The 13,446-nt window shown below is 36.0% G+C and overlaps 1 protein-coding gene and 1 long non-coding RNA gene across 2 annotated transcripts in view; one reads left to right on the forward strand and one right to left on the reverse strand.

Annotated features, from left to right (window-relative positions):
• Window positions 1-13,446, reverse strand: part of LOC136030982 (ATP-dependent RNA helicase WM6-like) — a 56,145-nt gene that overhangs the window by 23,842 nt on the left and 18,857 nt on the right. The window contains exons 4-5 of the mRNA XM_065710138.1: window positions 11,914-12,094; window positions 8,839-8,957 (exon numbers count right to left, since the gene is read on the reverse strand). Of these exons, the coding sequence (XP_065566210.1) occupies window positions 8,839-8,957; window positions 11,914-12,094 (300 nt within the window). The remainder of the gene's footprint in view (window positions 1-8,838; window positions 8,958-11,913; window positions 12,095-13,446) is intronic.
• The window catches only part of LOC136030984 (uncharacterized), a 154,752-nt gene that overhangs the window by 22,908 nt on the left and 118,398 nt on the right, over window positions 1-13,446 (forward strand). The window lies entirely within an intron of this gene.

Here is a 13,446-nt window from a genome sequence, read left to right on the forward strand (position 1 = left end):
CTAACTTTTTTTCTAAATGCCTTCGATCAAAATTTTTTAGCTAGCCATTTTATTCAAAATCGTCCAAGTGTCACATAATAATGGTTACGGGTTTGAATCCCCCCCCCAGCGCAGGAGGAAAGGGCTGTAAGTTATACTAGCAGCCCATCGTTAACATATAAAGCTTCTATGGAAAGCTTGGTCGTATAAACTTTGAAGCAAGTTCATTCGGTCGGAAATCAAAAATTATTCTGCCCTTTTTAAGAATCGAAAATGATCAAAAAATAACAGCCCCCCCCCCCAAATGCATCTTACAAAAATTTTGAAATAGCCATTTTGTTCAAAATAGTCTTAAATTCAAATTGCTATAACTTTGGGGTTGAGAAATCCTCCACAGCCCTCAGGGAAAGGATTGCAACTTATGTAACTGCCCATTATTAGAATATAAGTTTTCTGTGGAGGGGTGGGGTCTTATCAACTTTGGAGGGGGCTAATTTGATCGGCAATTGAAATTTTGAGTTTTTTAAGAGTCAAAAGTAATCAATGGTCAAATAGCCCAAACCCCACTTTCCCAAAGGACATTGGGTCAAAATTCGATACCCGTTTTCTTCAAAATAGTTCAAAGGCCAAATAAATGTTTCCAGGTTAGACACCCCCCCCAGCCCTAGGGAAATGGCTGAGTTACGAAACTTGCTTATTGTTACTTTGATACTTTGTTTACCTTGATACCTTATTTACTTAGATGCTTTCTTTACTGTGATGGAAGTTTGATGTTAAAGGAAAAAATTGAATTTGAAAGGCATTTTCTAAAAAACTTGACTTTTTGCAATCAAACACGAATAAAAATCGACTTAAAGAAACTCTCCGAAAAAGAAGATTTTCAAAAAAAGCACAAGGCCATATTGAACTTAAGATCAGCAGATGCAGATTCCTGTTAAAATTCAAAATAGAAACGACAAGAAATCACTATTAAAGGATAAATGAAACCCAAAACGAACAGAAATTATATAAACAATCATAGCAAAAAAAAACAACCTACAAGTACTAATATATATACATAAATTACAAGAAATTACTATAAAAGAATAAATGAAAACAAAACGAACAGAAATTGAACAATCATAGCAAACAAACATATAATAGGCATAATAAAAATAAATAAATAAATCTTAAACGAGTGAAACTTAAATTGAATGTGCAAATCAAGACTGAAATGAACAAAAATCACTACAAACAAGAGTTTGGGGTTTGCTTCCTTCTCACACTGTAAAAGTATAAAACCTATTGTGTCATTAGCGCTTTACAGAAAACTATATGTGCCTTAAACAGTCTTGGAAAGTACGAATAAAATCCAACTAAATATATGATATATAATGATATCAACTATTGAAAGATATTCAGTTCAAGATTTTAATTCACTGTAATTTTTGTTTTCATTTTCAATGCTAATTACTACCATTTGCTATTATTTATTTGTAATGTATGTTATTGTTTGTAATATAATCCGTTTTCAGCGAAGAGCCTATGACGGAGTGAGCTTTAGACTTTTATTGCTAAGGAAGAGGACAGTATCCTAACTCTTGTTTGTATTGAAACTATTTTTGTCTTGAACAGTCTTGAAAAAAACTAATACTATTAAACTGAATATTTGATATATAATGATATTAATTGCTGAAAGCTCATCGCTTCAAATTTAATTTTACTCTAATTTTTATGTTTAATTTCAACGTTTAATAAGTAAAAAAGAAATTATTTGTAATATAATTCGTTTTCAGTCAAACGCCAATGACGCAACAGGTTTCAGACTAACAGTGTGAGAAGGCAACACCCAGACTCTTGTTTTAGTGATTTCGTTCGTTTCAAGCTTGATTTACATATTCAATTCAAGTTTATCTCGTTTTTAAGATTTATTTATTCATTTATATTAGTACCTATTGTATGTTTGTATTTTTTGCTATAATTATTTAATTTCTTTTCGTTTTGTGTTTCATTTATTCTTAATAGTAATTTCTTGTAATTTATTCATTTATATTAGTAAACGTTGAATGTTTTTTGCTTTGATTGTTTATTTAATTTCTGTCAGTTTTGGGTTTCATTTATTCGTTAATAGTAACTTATTCTCGCTTCTAGTTTGAATTTCAACAGGTATTTGTATCTGCTGATCTTGAGTTTAGTATGGCCTTTACTTTTCTTTGGAAAACTTTTTTTAAATTAATTTTTAGAAAAGCCTGTTATCACTTAACCACTTTATACACAACAATGCAAAATAACATTTTTTGCTACAAATTCCCGTTCTATTGCACATTTACGGCGGTTTTGTTTATAGAAGCTTGCAATATTCCACTTTGCAACATCATAACCAGCAGGAGGAATAAAAATACCCACAAGAACTTCAACAAGGTGGACATTTTAAAATTTGTCGATGGTCAGAGGGTAGCAAAAAAAGAAAAAAAGAAGAAGTTATATTTTTCGGACATTTCAAAATATTTCACAACATTTGGTCTTCTGTTGTGGGAAGAACCAGTTGCCCTTATTTCAATTCCCTCTGGGTATCCTTACACAGAAAATCACTCCTAAAATCTAGGAATTAATAAGTTTAAAATAATAAATAATGGAATCGCATCTAAGATTTTTTACGGATTCCCCCGGTAAGAGCAAAACAAATTTGCCTTTAGATGAAACACCTGTTAACATTTTCCTTAATTAGTAGACATTAATTAATTAGTTAACATTTCCTTAATTAGTAGTTAATAACATTTTCCTTAATTAGAAAAGCTTATAGTTTTTCCCTGTTGTAATTGTTGGGGGGGGGGATTATCAATTGTTAAAATCGTTTCTGTTCAACTTTGTGAATAATATATGTTTACCTAGAACCTTCGAGATAGTATCAGAACTGGATGAACCGTACACCCGGTATAAACTTTGGTAGGATATAACTTCATAAATAACTAACTATCGAGTAACCACTATGAAGTTTTTGCTAGCACTGTTGTTATCTGGTCAGTAATTAACGATGACTATTTGAACTTGAAGAACGGTAGGTGCAAGATGTCGAAATTTTAACTATCAATTTTAAATATCAAACAGTTCTATCAAGTTCAATTCAGTTCGTTTAAGTGCAGAACTTAATCAAGGAGGCACACTCGTGCCTCTATAAAGAGGCGACACACGACAATGTTAAGCGATCTTCGGTTCCAGTGGTCGCAGACGGATGGGGAGGGATGCATTTCGTAGCCCGAGCTCCAACTAAGAAACCTGCAAAATTTCATCCCCCTCCAACTTTTTCTTCATGGGGAAAATCTGGCCGAAAGTTTCGACCTGTCAACCCAAGCCCCCCTTTAACGTTGTCCGATCGGGCTGAAATTCACAAGTTAAGGTCCCCTAGGGCCCAGGAACTTATCCGCGAAATTTCAGCTTGATCCGATAACTCCTTCCCTGTTTTCCAGAAACCACGCATAGCCACTTAAAATTCATTTACTTTTTTTTCCTAGACGCCTACAGGTCACATCCGACATCGGATCTGGGTGTACGAAGACTCATTCGATGCGGAATTCTCCGAGTAAGTGCCCATGAAAGTTTCGTAGGAAAATCTTAACCCCCCCGAAAGTTGAGGGGTTACACCCTTTTCTTGGGGCATCAATAAGGATTTCTAGGGGTTTAGAGGACATTAATACGAAATTGGCTTATACGGTACATATAAGGTAAAAATCAGTAGCTCAATAAAAATCTTATGTTCTAAAAGAGACAAGATTGTGGTAAAATATTGGAAGGGGTAAAATTTTTCGGAATTCCTGGTATACAGAGTACAAATGTTATTCACAAAAAAGATGGTGAAGTATAATAGTGAGAAACACAAATATTTTTGAAAAAATTGACAGTTCATGTGTGTATTTCCTATGAAGGAAGGGAACTGATGTTAGCTGCAAGAAAGTTGACTAATAATTTTCTGTGGATTTACATGAAATTTGTCAAGGGACTATAGAGCTCGGGAAGACTTGAGAGGCCATATGTCACCCCCCCCCCTCAGCGCAAAGGCTATTAAGTTTTTTTTATCTTTGTTAAAAATAGTAACAAAATAGATATATTTAGCACTTGAAAACAACTGTGGTAATTTTCATGCAATGAAATAATTTCGGCCAGGGTTATGGGGATTTGCCCCACTGCATATGGAGTACCTACATTGTACTGACACTCGAAATCTACTCGCTAAGATGATCAAATTGGCTATCTGGCTCAAAACAAAGCAAAATGAAAGCCCAATTACTATGACTTAAACGTGGAGCCTCGACATCATTCATCTCGTCACTCCAGTCAGCCTTACTACTAGGTCTTCTAACGCCCGTGTAACTTACGATGGTTAATTTAGGGCTCCTTGCCAGGGATCCAAACATGCTCTCTCTCTACTACTCATTTTTGGAAAGCTTGCAGTCACCCATACTCGGGCCTTAGCGTTATCCGATACCTATTTACAGACAAAAATGCGTCCAAAGAATGTTCCTAATATCACTACTCTCCCTAGGAGAACAGGAACAGAGCAATCATGGAGAATTTATTTAGTAACTTGTGGAAAAATTGCAAGAAACCCCCTCCCCCTAAGAAATATTAACGCTTTAATCTGTGTTTCTGCGAGGTACGGGTAGCCATAGAGACCTTGTGCCAAATATCCAAAATCTAGTAGTTATAGCATTGTTTCCTAAGTTTCTTATATAATCCCGTCTTATCGAATTGACAAAACTTATCCCCTTCCAAGAACAATTCCAAGTGCAAGAACCTGTACACGCGTTATATTATAGATTATATTATAACATAGACAGCTAATGTTTAGATTCAGTGGCTAAATTAAAGTCCAAACTAAATTAAAAGTGGCTGGGTAAATGATGATTTCTAAAGTAGCAAACTCAAAAATAATCATAGAAATAGTAAACTTACAAGTAAACTAGACGAATAGTTATTTTAATGCTCTCACAAGCATAAATGAACTGAGAAAACGGAATTTGAATCCCATTGATTCTCTAGTAGAGCAATCATTAGCAGGGCATAACAGAGCATAATTAGTACCTCATAGAAAATTGCAAGATAATGATGCCCCCCCTTAAAAAACCATATTATCATTTCCACCTGCGTTTTTGTCGGGTACAGGTAGCCATGGATATCTTGTGTCAAACCTATTCGGGCAAGAACAATTAAGAACTCTATTTATTAATACACTTAAAAAATTCAGAACTGATTTGGATACGACGAGCAATTGAATGAAATACTAACAGCATTCTCTTGTAACGGTCAAAACCCCTTTGCAATGAAATGAAGCACCCAAAAGTACACTACAGACCAACCATTTCAACAATGCCTATGTTAAATGTGCTTTAAAGAACTATCCATGCCTTGCATCTCTCTCAGTCAATAGTATATCTCGTCAAAAGAAAAAAAAAAGCAACGGTTTTCTGTAGATTATGAGCAGCTAGAAATCGCAAAGGCGGCCAAGATGCCACACTAACATCTATGTGGTCAAAAGCAATTAGTACTAATTAACACATGGCAAGATTGCAAATGCGAGACTCTTCCTCAATTGTGGGTAACTCGTCTTGCCTAGCCAACAGTGTTCTATAAGAGCCTCGAGGCAAAGTTCTTAGGCTAACCTGGCCCAACGCCAACGAAGACGGCCGAGGTGTTAAACTAACATCTTGTGGTCAAAAGTAGTTGGCACTAATTCAAACATAACAAATACCTCTGTGAATCTTTTGCTATTAGTGCAAATGCGAAACTTCATCCATGGTGGGTAGCTTATCTTGCCTATCTAACAGTGTTCTGTATGAGCCTCGAGGCACAGTTCTTGGGGCAACCTAGTTTTAAGTGAGTAAAAATGTGCTTTATGTTGTTTATAACTTTACGTGCCAACAATGCGGAGCTGTTTGGAGTTGCATATACATAAAACCTGAAGTCTGATTTGACCTGACACACAGCCATAGATATTGAGAAACATCAATATTACTATGTTTGACCATAAATACCCTCGTCATGTCTCCATTACTGCATCGGGTACCAGAAGAGACCTTGGTATGACTACGATAAAATGTACAGAGAATGCGTCTGATACACTATTCACAGCCACATAATCCTAGGTTTCCCTAAAAGAACGCATTCAATTTGTTTATGCATTCAATACTAACATACACAAAGGCACTTATTGCACCAGACTACCCCTAAAAACTATCGAAAGTTAATCATCTATACAAAATTTTCTTGTGGAATTTGACGTGCTACCCGGCCGCAACACAGAAACGAAATTCCTTGTGAACATTTAATACACGTTTTTGGATCAGCAATAACAGGAATGTACATATCCTCTGAGCTTTAGTACAAACTAAGCTTAGATAACACGAATTTAAGGAACTATTATCTATACTAGTATTTATGCTTGCTGTTTTTACTTATGCAAAGCAACAAGCAAAAGAAAAAAAAGAAGCAAAAACTGTTTACTGAAAAACTTATCTTATTATGAGGGGTGAGAACACTTTGTGTTCTCACCCCTCTCCCACCAAGCATCAAAGTATGTACACAACTATGACAAAATACACTCAGTTAAGGTCGAATCCATCTTCGCTTCAGAACATACACCCGTCCCCACAACCCAGAAAATGCACACATTCTGTGTTCTCAACCCTCTCCCACTAAGCACCTCAATTTGTAAAAGTGTATTATTTGGGCCCTTGAGGTGGCACTTCACCTAAAATTTTATGTTCACTTAAGAGAAATATTCACAGGAAATTATTGAACTGAAAAAAATAAACTTATTATGCAACTAGTCAATTTTTCCCCGATACAACATCCCTGTAAATTTAGATTTGTTTTCGCTGCAAATTCAGTTTTTTTTTCCTAACCAACAGCAACAGCCATGGAAGGGAAAATACTGAGTGAACATAATGTCAATTTAGAATTGTTCTATTACAAAATTAAAAAAGTTTATTGCCTTCTTTCTTCGGATTGTTACTGCATGACTGCAATTTTTGTTTGCTACATGAGCCTAGGATCATCAGTCAATATAAAAGAGAACTACACAGGAAATGATATAGTTGAGTTGACCTATAATTTGATTTAACAAATGCGCGAAAGGAACATATCCAAAGGAAAAACATCGAAACGGATTCTGCGACCTTGCTTTTAATCTAAATCTGGAGCAAATAACAAAATTGTCCAGGGAAGCAGATAGCAAGAAACAATATCAGTATTAGTCATCCACCTCATTGCCTCTAATGCGGCAAAAAAAAATCTTTAAGATGTTTCACAGTTACTTTAATGTGATATCTATAATTGTTGAAACGTACCTATGCGTATCAGATTTCCAAAACTAAATAATCTGGAAATCCACGGTATAGCTCTGCCCGCCTTTTATCCCCTCTTTCTATTTTATAAACACATGTTATATGGAGTAATTACTGTTGTCTAACTTTTTAACTTAGTTTCTGACAAAAAATATAAAAAAATGGTGTATTGTTTGGGTGTTCTAAGCTGTACCCCCAAAGATTTCTTTTAAAAAAGATTTTCCATGTATGTCTACTGAAATAGTTTCAATATTGATTTGTAGATAAAAACATTTTCTTCTTTTATGTTGTTTTAAGTCTGCACACATACTTTTATCTGTTAAGAAGAAACAACAAATGACAAGTTCTTATTACAAAAAATTTAAATTTTTCTACAATTTCCTGAACAAAACAATTGAATTCTTTTGCTATTTTATAACATAAAACACAATTTTTCTACTGGTTCCCTGAAGTTATGGGGACATGTCCAGCAGCATACTTTACACAATTGGTCTGTAACATCCAGCCAATTGCTTACCTATAAAAATCACGCGATGCTATACGACGGGTGCCAGTCAATCGTCGACCCAGCTGTAAATGGGTACCTGGAGAAATCTGGGGAAGGTAAACAGGAAGGGTGTGCGAAAGCACAGGATGGCTGGCCCCCAACCCCCCATTGCACTTCCTGGCTGAAGGGCCAAGAAACGGAGATCAGCACCACCGGTACGGACTGTAAAGTCTAATGCCGTATCCTTTACCTTTTACCCTTTACCAATCCAGAGTACTTTAAAAATTGGTCAGTCGGTTTTCTAATGCTGAACAACAAGAGAGCATATGTTTCTTTTTTGCCTGAAACCTCAAGGCAAGCGAATACATGTCATTATATAGGGATAACATGCAATCAGTATGTTTCAATAAAAAGTTGACATATTTTTTGGGGGTGTGGGGGGTTAAGGGGGATTTAGCGTTTAGGGTACAAAACAGACTATTTTCCCCAGTTTTCACAAAAGTACAGGCTACCTTTTTTCTCTGTTATTCCATTCGTCCAACAAGCTAATTAAGTAATATAAACACATTAACATTAAAACACAACAAAGAGGCTTGCCTGTTTTAGGGAAAGAAACCAAAAAATAAAATCCAGCATGGTCATGAAATGTCCATTTTCCAATTTGACTGGAGCCATCCTGTATAAGGGAAAATTATTTGAATTTACCTTGGGAGTGAGAATTCTTACTTAGTCAGGGGTCGAAGTTCCCTCTCTGAATGACGAAACTCAACTCAGAACTAGTTCCTGTCACAAAATTACATCTGAGACGGGGATGAGCAGCATCACCAGATGATCTTGACGTCAGACACAAAATTTAAGCAATTCACTACTAAGAAGTCCCAAAAACAAATACCCCCAATTATTGGATGCTATTTAATGGATTCTTCAATGGATTGGCTCATTTCCTGAATATATACTCATTGGCCCTGGCATATGCTTAACTTGTTGCAGTGCAGGATTTATCTTTCATAGAGGAGAAAAAATACTGATAGAGAAGATTGAATTGGTAATTACATCATGCATGAATTTTCGGCAGACAGGCCGAATTTCCTTGGACAATGTGGCTGAAAACATCATCACTTGTTTTTGATGAGGGGTCGATCGGTAGATTTCTTGAACGTCTCGGCGCATGTCTGTAACAAAAACATAAATATTGACTGTTCCTATAGCTCATAAAAGGTCTACTCATACAAAAATAAAAGAAAGGATAAACGCAACAAATTAAAGGACGAACTGCAATTCCCCAAGAAAAACACACAAGGGAGGGGGAATCTAGCAAAAAAAGCTCATAGCTGAATTCGGCCTTCCTCCTGTTACTATGAAATAGTTCCAGCCTTTACAAAGGGGCGGGTAAAAAACTTACAAAAGAGGAGTACACGAACCCTCACATTTTACACCGTTATTTTTAATCTGTCAGGATGCCCCTTGAATCACCTTCAGAATGGAATTTCTGTGTGCACGTTTCCAGGGAGTTTCTATGAGAAAACCACCAATGTTTTTCTCTCGGAGCAATTTCAAATACATCCCATCTCTCTTTGTACATACTTTTGGACTTTTAAAGCACACGTGAAAACGAGAATATTCGGTAGATTCGAATTGACAGAAAAAAATACAAAACTTATATAAAAGAAATATAAAAACATAAAACTTGCCAAAACAAATTATATGAAAGGCCTGTGTGGTGAATATAAGCTCATAGACTTCTTTGGTCAAATACGAAAAATCAAGTATAAATGTTAGTTTAACAGTTCATTAAAACTAACACATTATTTGATCAGTAACACACATGATTGTCTTCTTGTTCAATCAGATCAAGTGACCCTCAATTGATCTGAAGAGACAACTGATGATCTGATCAAATTTAATATTCCTGGCTTATGAGACTCGCTAGCCAATAGAGCCAACAAGGCACTTTAACCAGGCTGTAGAAATAAGATGTTTTTGGTGGTTGTTTGGTGATGATTTATTGATTGTGATTTTAGTTGTGGTACTTCAAACGACAGGATGCGACATTTTTGGACACTCAAGTTTTAGAGCCGGTTGTAATCTTCTTGCCTCTTATCTTATATGGTTTTCAATATATTTAGAAGTTTCTAATTTTTTTAAAATATCTTCTTTTCTCAATAGCAGAAATAGTAGGGAAATGAATATATTAATATCAAATATATTTTCGTTGCATCTTTGATGGCTAAAAACAACTTTACTTATGCAAATAACTGTTCCTTAATAGCAAAGGTTGAACTGCAAAGGAAAAACAACAAAAATACAAACAATTTGAAAGAGAGAGAGAGAGAGAGAGAGAGAGAGAGAGAGAGAGAGAGAGAGAGAGAAGAGGGAGAGAGAGAGAGAGAGAGAGAGAGAGGGAGAGAGAGAGAGAGAAAGAGAGAAAGAGAGTGAGAGCGGTATATTTAAAACTATTGTAGCATAGCTAAATTCAGTTTTTTTTTTTTTCAAAATCATACATTTAAACAAAAATCACGCACTATAACTCAGCTTTGAAAATCGATGTGAAGAAAGGCACAAATGAGTTGACGTAACGATTGGTTCGTACTTTAGGGGGTAGAAGTTTATTTTGTAACCGAGTTCGACTATTGGGAGGGGCTGGTTCGGGTAGTATTGATCGGTGGCTCTTATTGGCTAGGACGGATTTTCCAAATTGCTGAATAAGGTGTTCAAGCCGGACTTTAAGTGGAGATAAATTTAATTTAGCGAGGGCTTGATCATAGGGTATGTCGCGATTTCGGAGTATAATCCTTGTTGCTCTTCTCTGGACGGACTCTATGTCGCGTAATAGGTACGCTGTGCGGATAGCAGATGAACCCCACACAGGTCACGCGTACTCGAGCAATGCTCGAACATAACAAATGTAGGCATGGAGAAAACTTTCAGTATCACACCCAAAACGCCTCATTTTGGTAAGAGTCTGAAGCCTTGCATTAGCCTTGTTGACGGTTAAATTAATATGGGTACTGAAACTACAACCACTAGTGAAAGTTACTTCCAAGATTTTCAATTCGTTCACAATCGGGAAAGGGACTACCGTTGTCTTATTATATACCATACGAAATATGGGCACATAGTTCCAACCCTTGGGGGAGGGGCCCAATACACGAGAGATCCCAAATTTGGTTCATTATTTTTCATCTATCCGGCAGGAGGACCTTCTGAGGTAATTGAATTAACTCATTAGAGAGTAATCAAATTTGTTTAAAATGACCAATTTTTTCTACTATTGCAAGATCTTCCTGTATTTCCAATATATTTTTCATTCTCAACAAAATTTCAAGGCTAATTTCAAAAATATAATTTGGTAGGTAGATAGATCGAATGATAGCAAAAATGTTTGTCTGAAATCACATTAAAAACAAAAGATTGTGGAAAATAATATACCAAAACAAGCAGAGAGCATTAATGTTATAGAGGTAAAAAGAAATATAGCCCTACCAGAAATCTGAATTAGTATAAAGCAACTACAAAAATGACAAAACGAAAAACGCGCGACCAATTGACACTGACATCGCAAATTGACACTACCAGCTCAAATAAATTCAAAATAAATACACTTAAATATGATTGCATAAAACTCGACAAATATATAGTGCCACGTTACCAAGTGAAACTGATTTCCAACTCATTTTCAAATCCTCAGATACAGCCAGACGGCATGATACTATATTACAAGTCCTAAAGACGTCTGAAGATTTTTAAGACTTTAATCGACAGGTTGTCATTGTCAATAGTAATATGTGTTCCTGACTATCTCCTGACTTTTCTTTTTCAAATTTTGACCAATACGTTCAAAAGCAGTATAACGGCCTGGCAAGCAAATAGGTGCTGAAGCAAGAGATGTATTTTAAGCTAAAAGGCAAATGTAATTGCAGTAATTATAGCCCTAAACTCAAAACTCTTGCCAAATTTTCCATTGGCTTTTTAGACTTCTATCAGTTCACGAAGTGTTTTCTGGGGCTTTCCCAGTTACACCATGATACAGCAAATATTATAATGATAGTGGATCACACTTGGAACCATTAAAAATATACATATTGTTCTGATTCTGGAAGCCTAAACATGAAGCAACGAAATACTCACCCAGGGCTTCTAGCATTTTATCGCATTCATCCAAAACAAAATGTTTCAGCTTCCCAAGATTAAGACGCTTTTGTCTGACCAATGCGAGGACTCTACCAGGTGTTCCGACCACAATATGAGGCTTACTCTTCAGTTTTTCTTCGTCTTTTGAAGGTTCAAAACCACCAAAAAAGACCTCTACCTATAAAAACGAAAACGATAAATTTCTTATAGCAAACCAAACTAGTAGGATCTTTTTTTTCAGTCCTATGGCATCTGACGAAACTCAATTAGGTACACTAGCATAAAAAACATGGAATATCTATTGTGAAATAGATTGGAAAACTCTTCAGAAACACTTTTGAGTGAAAAAAGAAGGCGTGCCGAGGAACTACCAGAGCAACATGAAACCAGACTTGCTGCTAAAAGAGAAAGTGAAAAAAGAAGGCATGCCGAGGAACTACCAGAGCAACATGAAACCAGACTTGCTGCTAAAAGAGAAAGTGAAAAAAGAAGGCATGCCGAGGAATCACAAGAACAGCAAGAAATCAGGCTTGCTGCTGATAGAGAAAGTAAGAAAAGAAAGCGTGCCGAGGAATCAGAGCAACCTGAAAGTTATTGCCTGGCATTCAGGTACAGCCCAGTCGATGATTATAGCTTGAGTAGATGTGTTCAAATCGGGACTATGTCTAAAATTTGTCCCTATTGCAAGGCCTTGAAATTCAATGGTGAAACAATGGGAATGTGCTGCGCCTCAGGAAAAGTTAAACTTCCTCTATTGGCTGCACCACCAGAGCCATTGAAGACTTTCCTTACTGGAACTACATCAGAATCTAAGCGTTTTTTGTCACAAATCAGAAAATATAACTCATGTTTCCAAATGACGTCGTTTGTAGCCCAAATCGAAAATCCAGATCAATTTATGTCTACTTTCAAAGTAAAAGGGCAAATTTATCATAGAGCAGGGTCCTTTCTACCATTCTCAGGCGAGAATCATAAATTTTTACAATTGTACTTCATCAGTGATAGAAATTCTGAATTGAATGCATGTTGCGAAATTTCTCCCAACGCTGAAAGGACAATCGTTTCCCAATTGCAACATCTTTTCCACGAAAATAATAATTTAGTGCGTCTGTTCAAAACAGCCATCGATTTGATGCCTACTAATACGCGTAAAATTGTTATTTCCGCTGACAAAACGCCTCCTGGCCAACATGTGCGTAGATACAATGCTCCAACTATCGACGAAGTGGCAATCGTTATGGTCGGTGATCAGTTTTTACCTCGAGATATTATTCTTCATAAGCGAAACGCTCAGTTGTTAAGAATTGCTGAAACTCATCGATGCTACGGTGCCCTACAATATCCTATCATTTTTTGGGATGGAGCCGACGGCTTTCACTTTAATATTAAATTGATGAATCCAGCCACTAACAAAGAAATGAATAAGAAATGCAGTGCAATGCATTATTATTCCTATAGACTAATGATTCGGCAGGATGAAGAAAATAATATTTTAAAATGCCGTCAATTGTTTCACCAATTCGTCGTTGA

The sequence above is a fragment of the Artemia franciscana genome, chromosome 9, assembly GCF_032884065.1.
Source record: "Artemia franciscana chromosome 9, ASM3288406v1, whole genome shotgun sequence".
NCBI classification, from domain to species: domain Eukaryota; kingdom Metazoa; phylum Arthropoda; class Branchiopoda; order Anostraca; family Artemiidae; genus Artemia; species Artemia franciscana.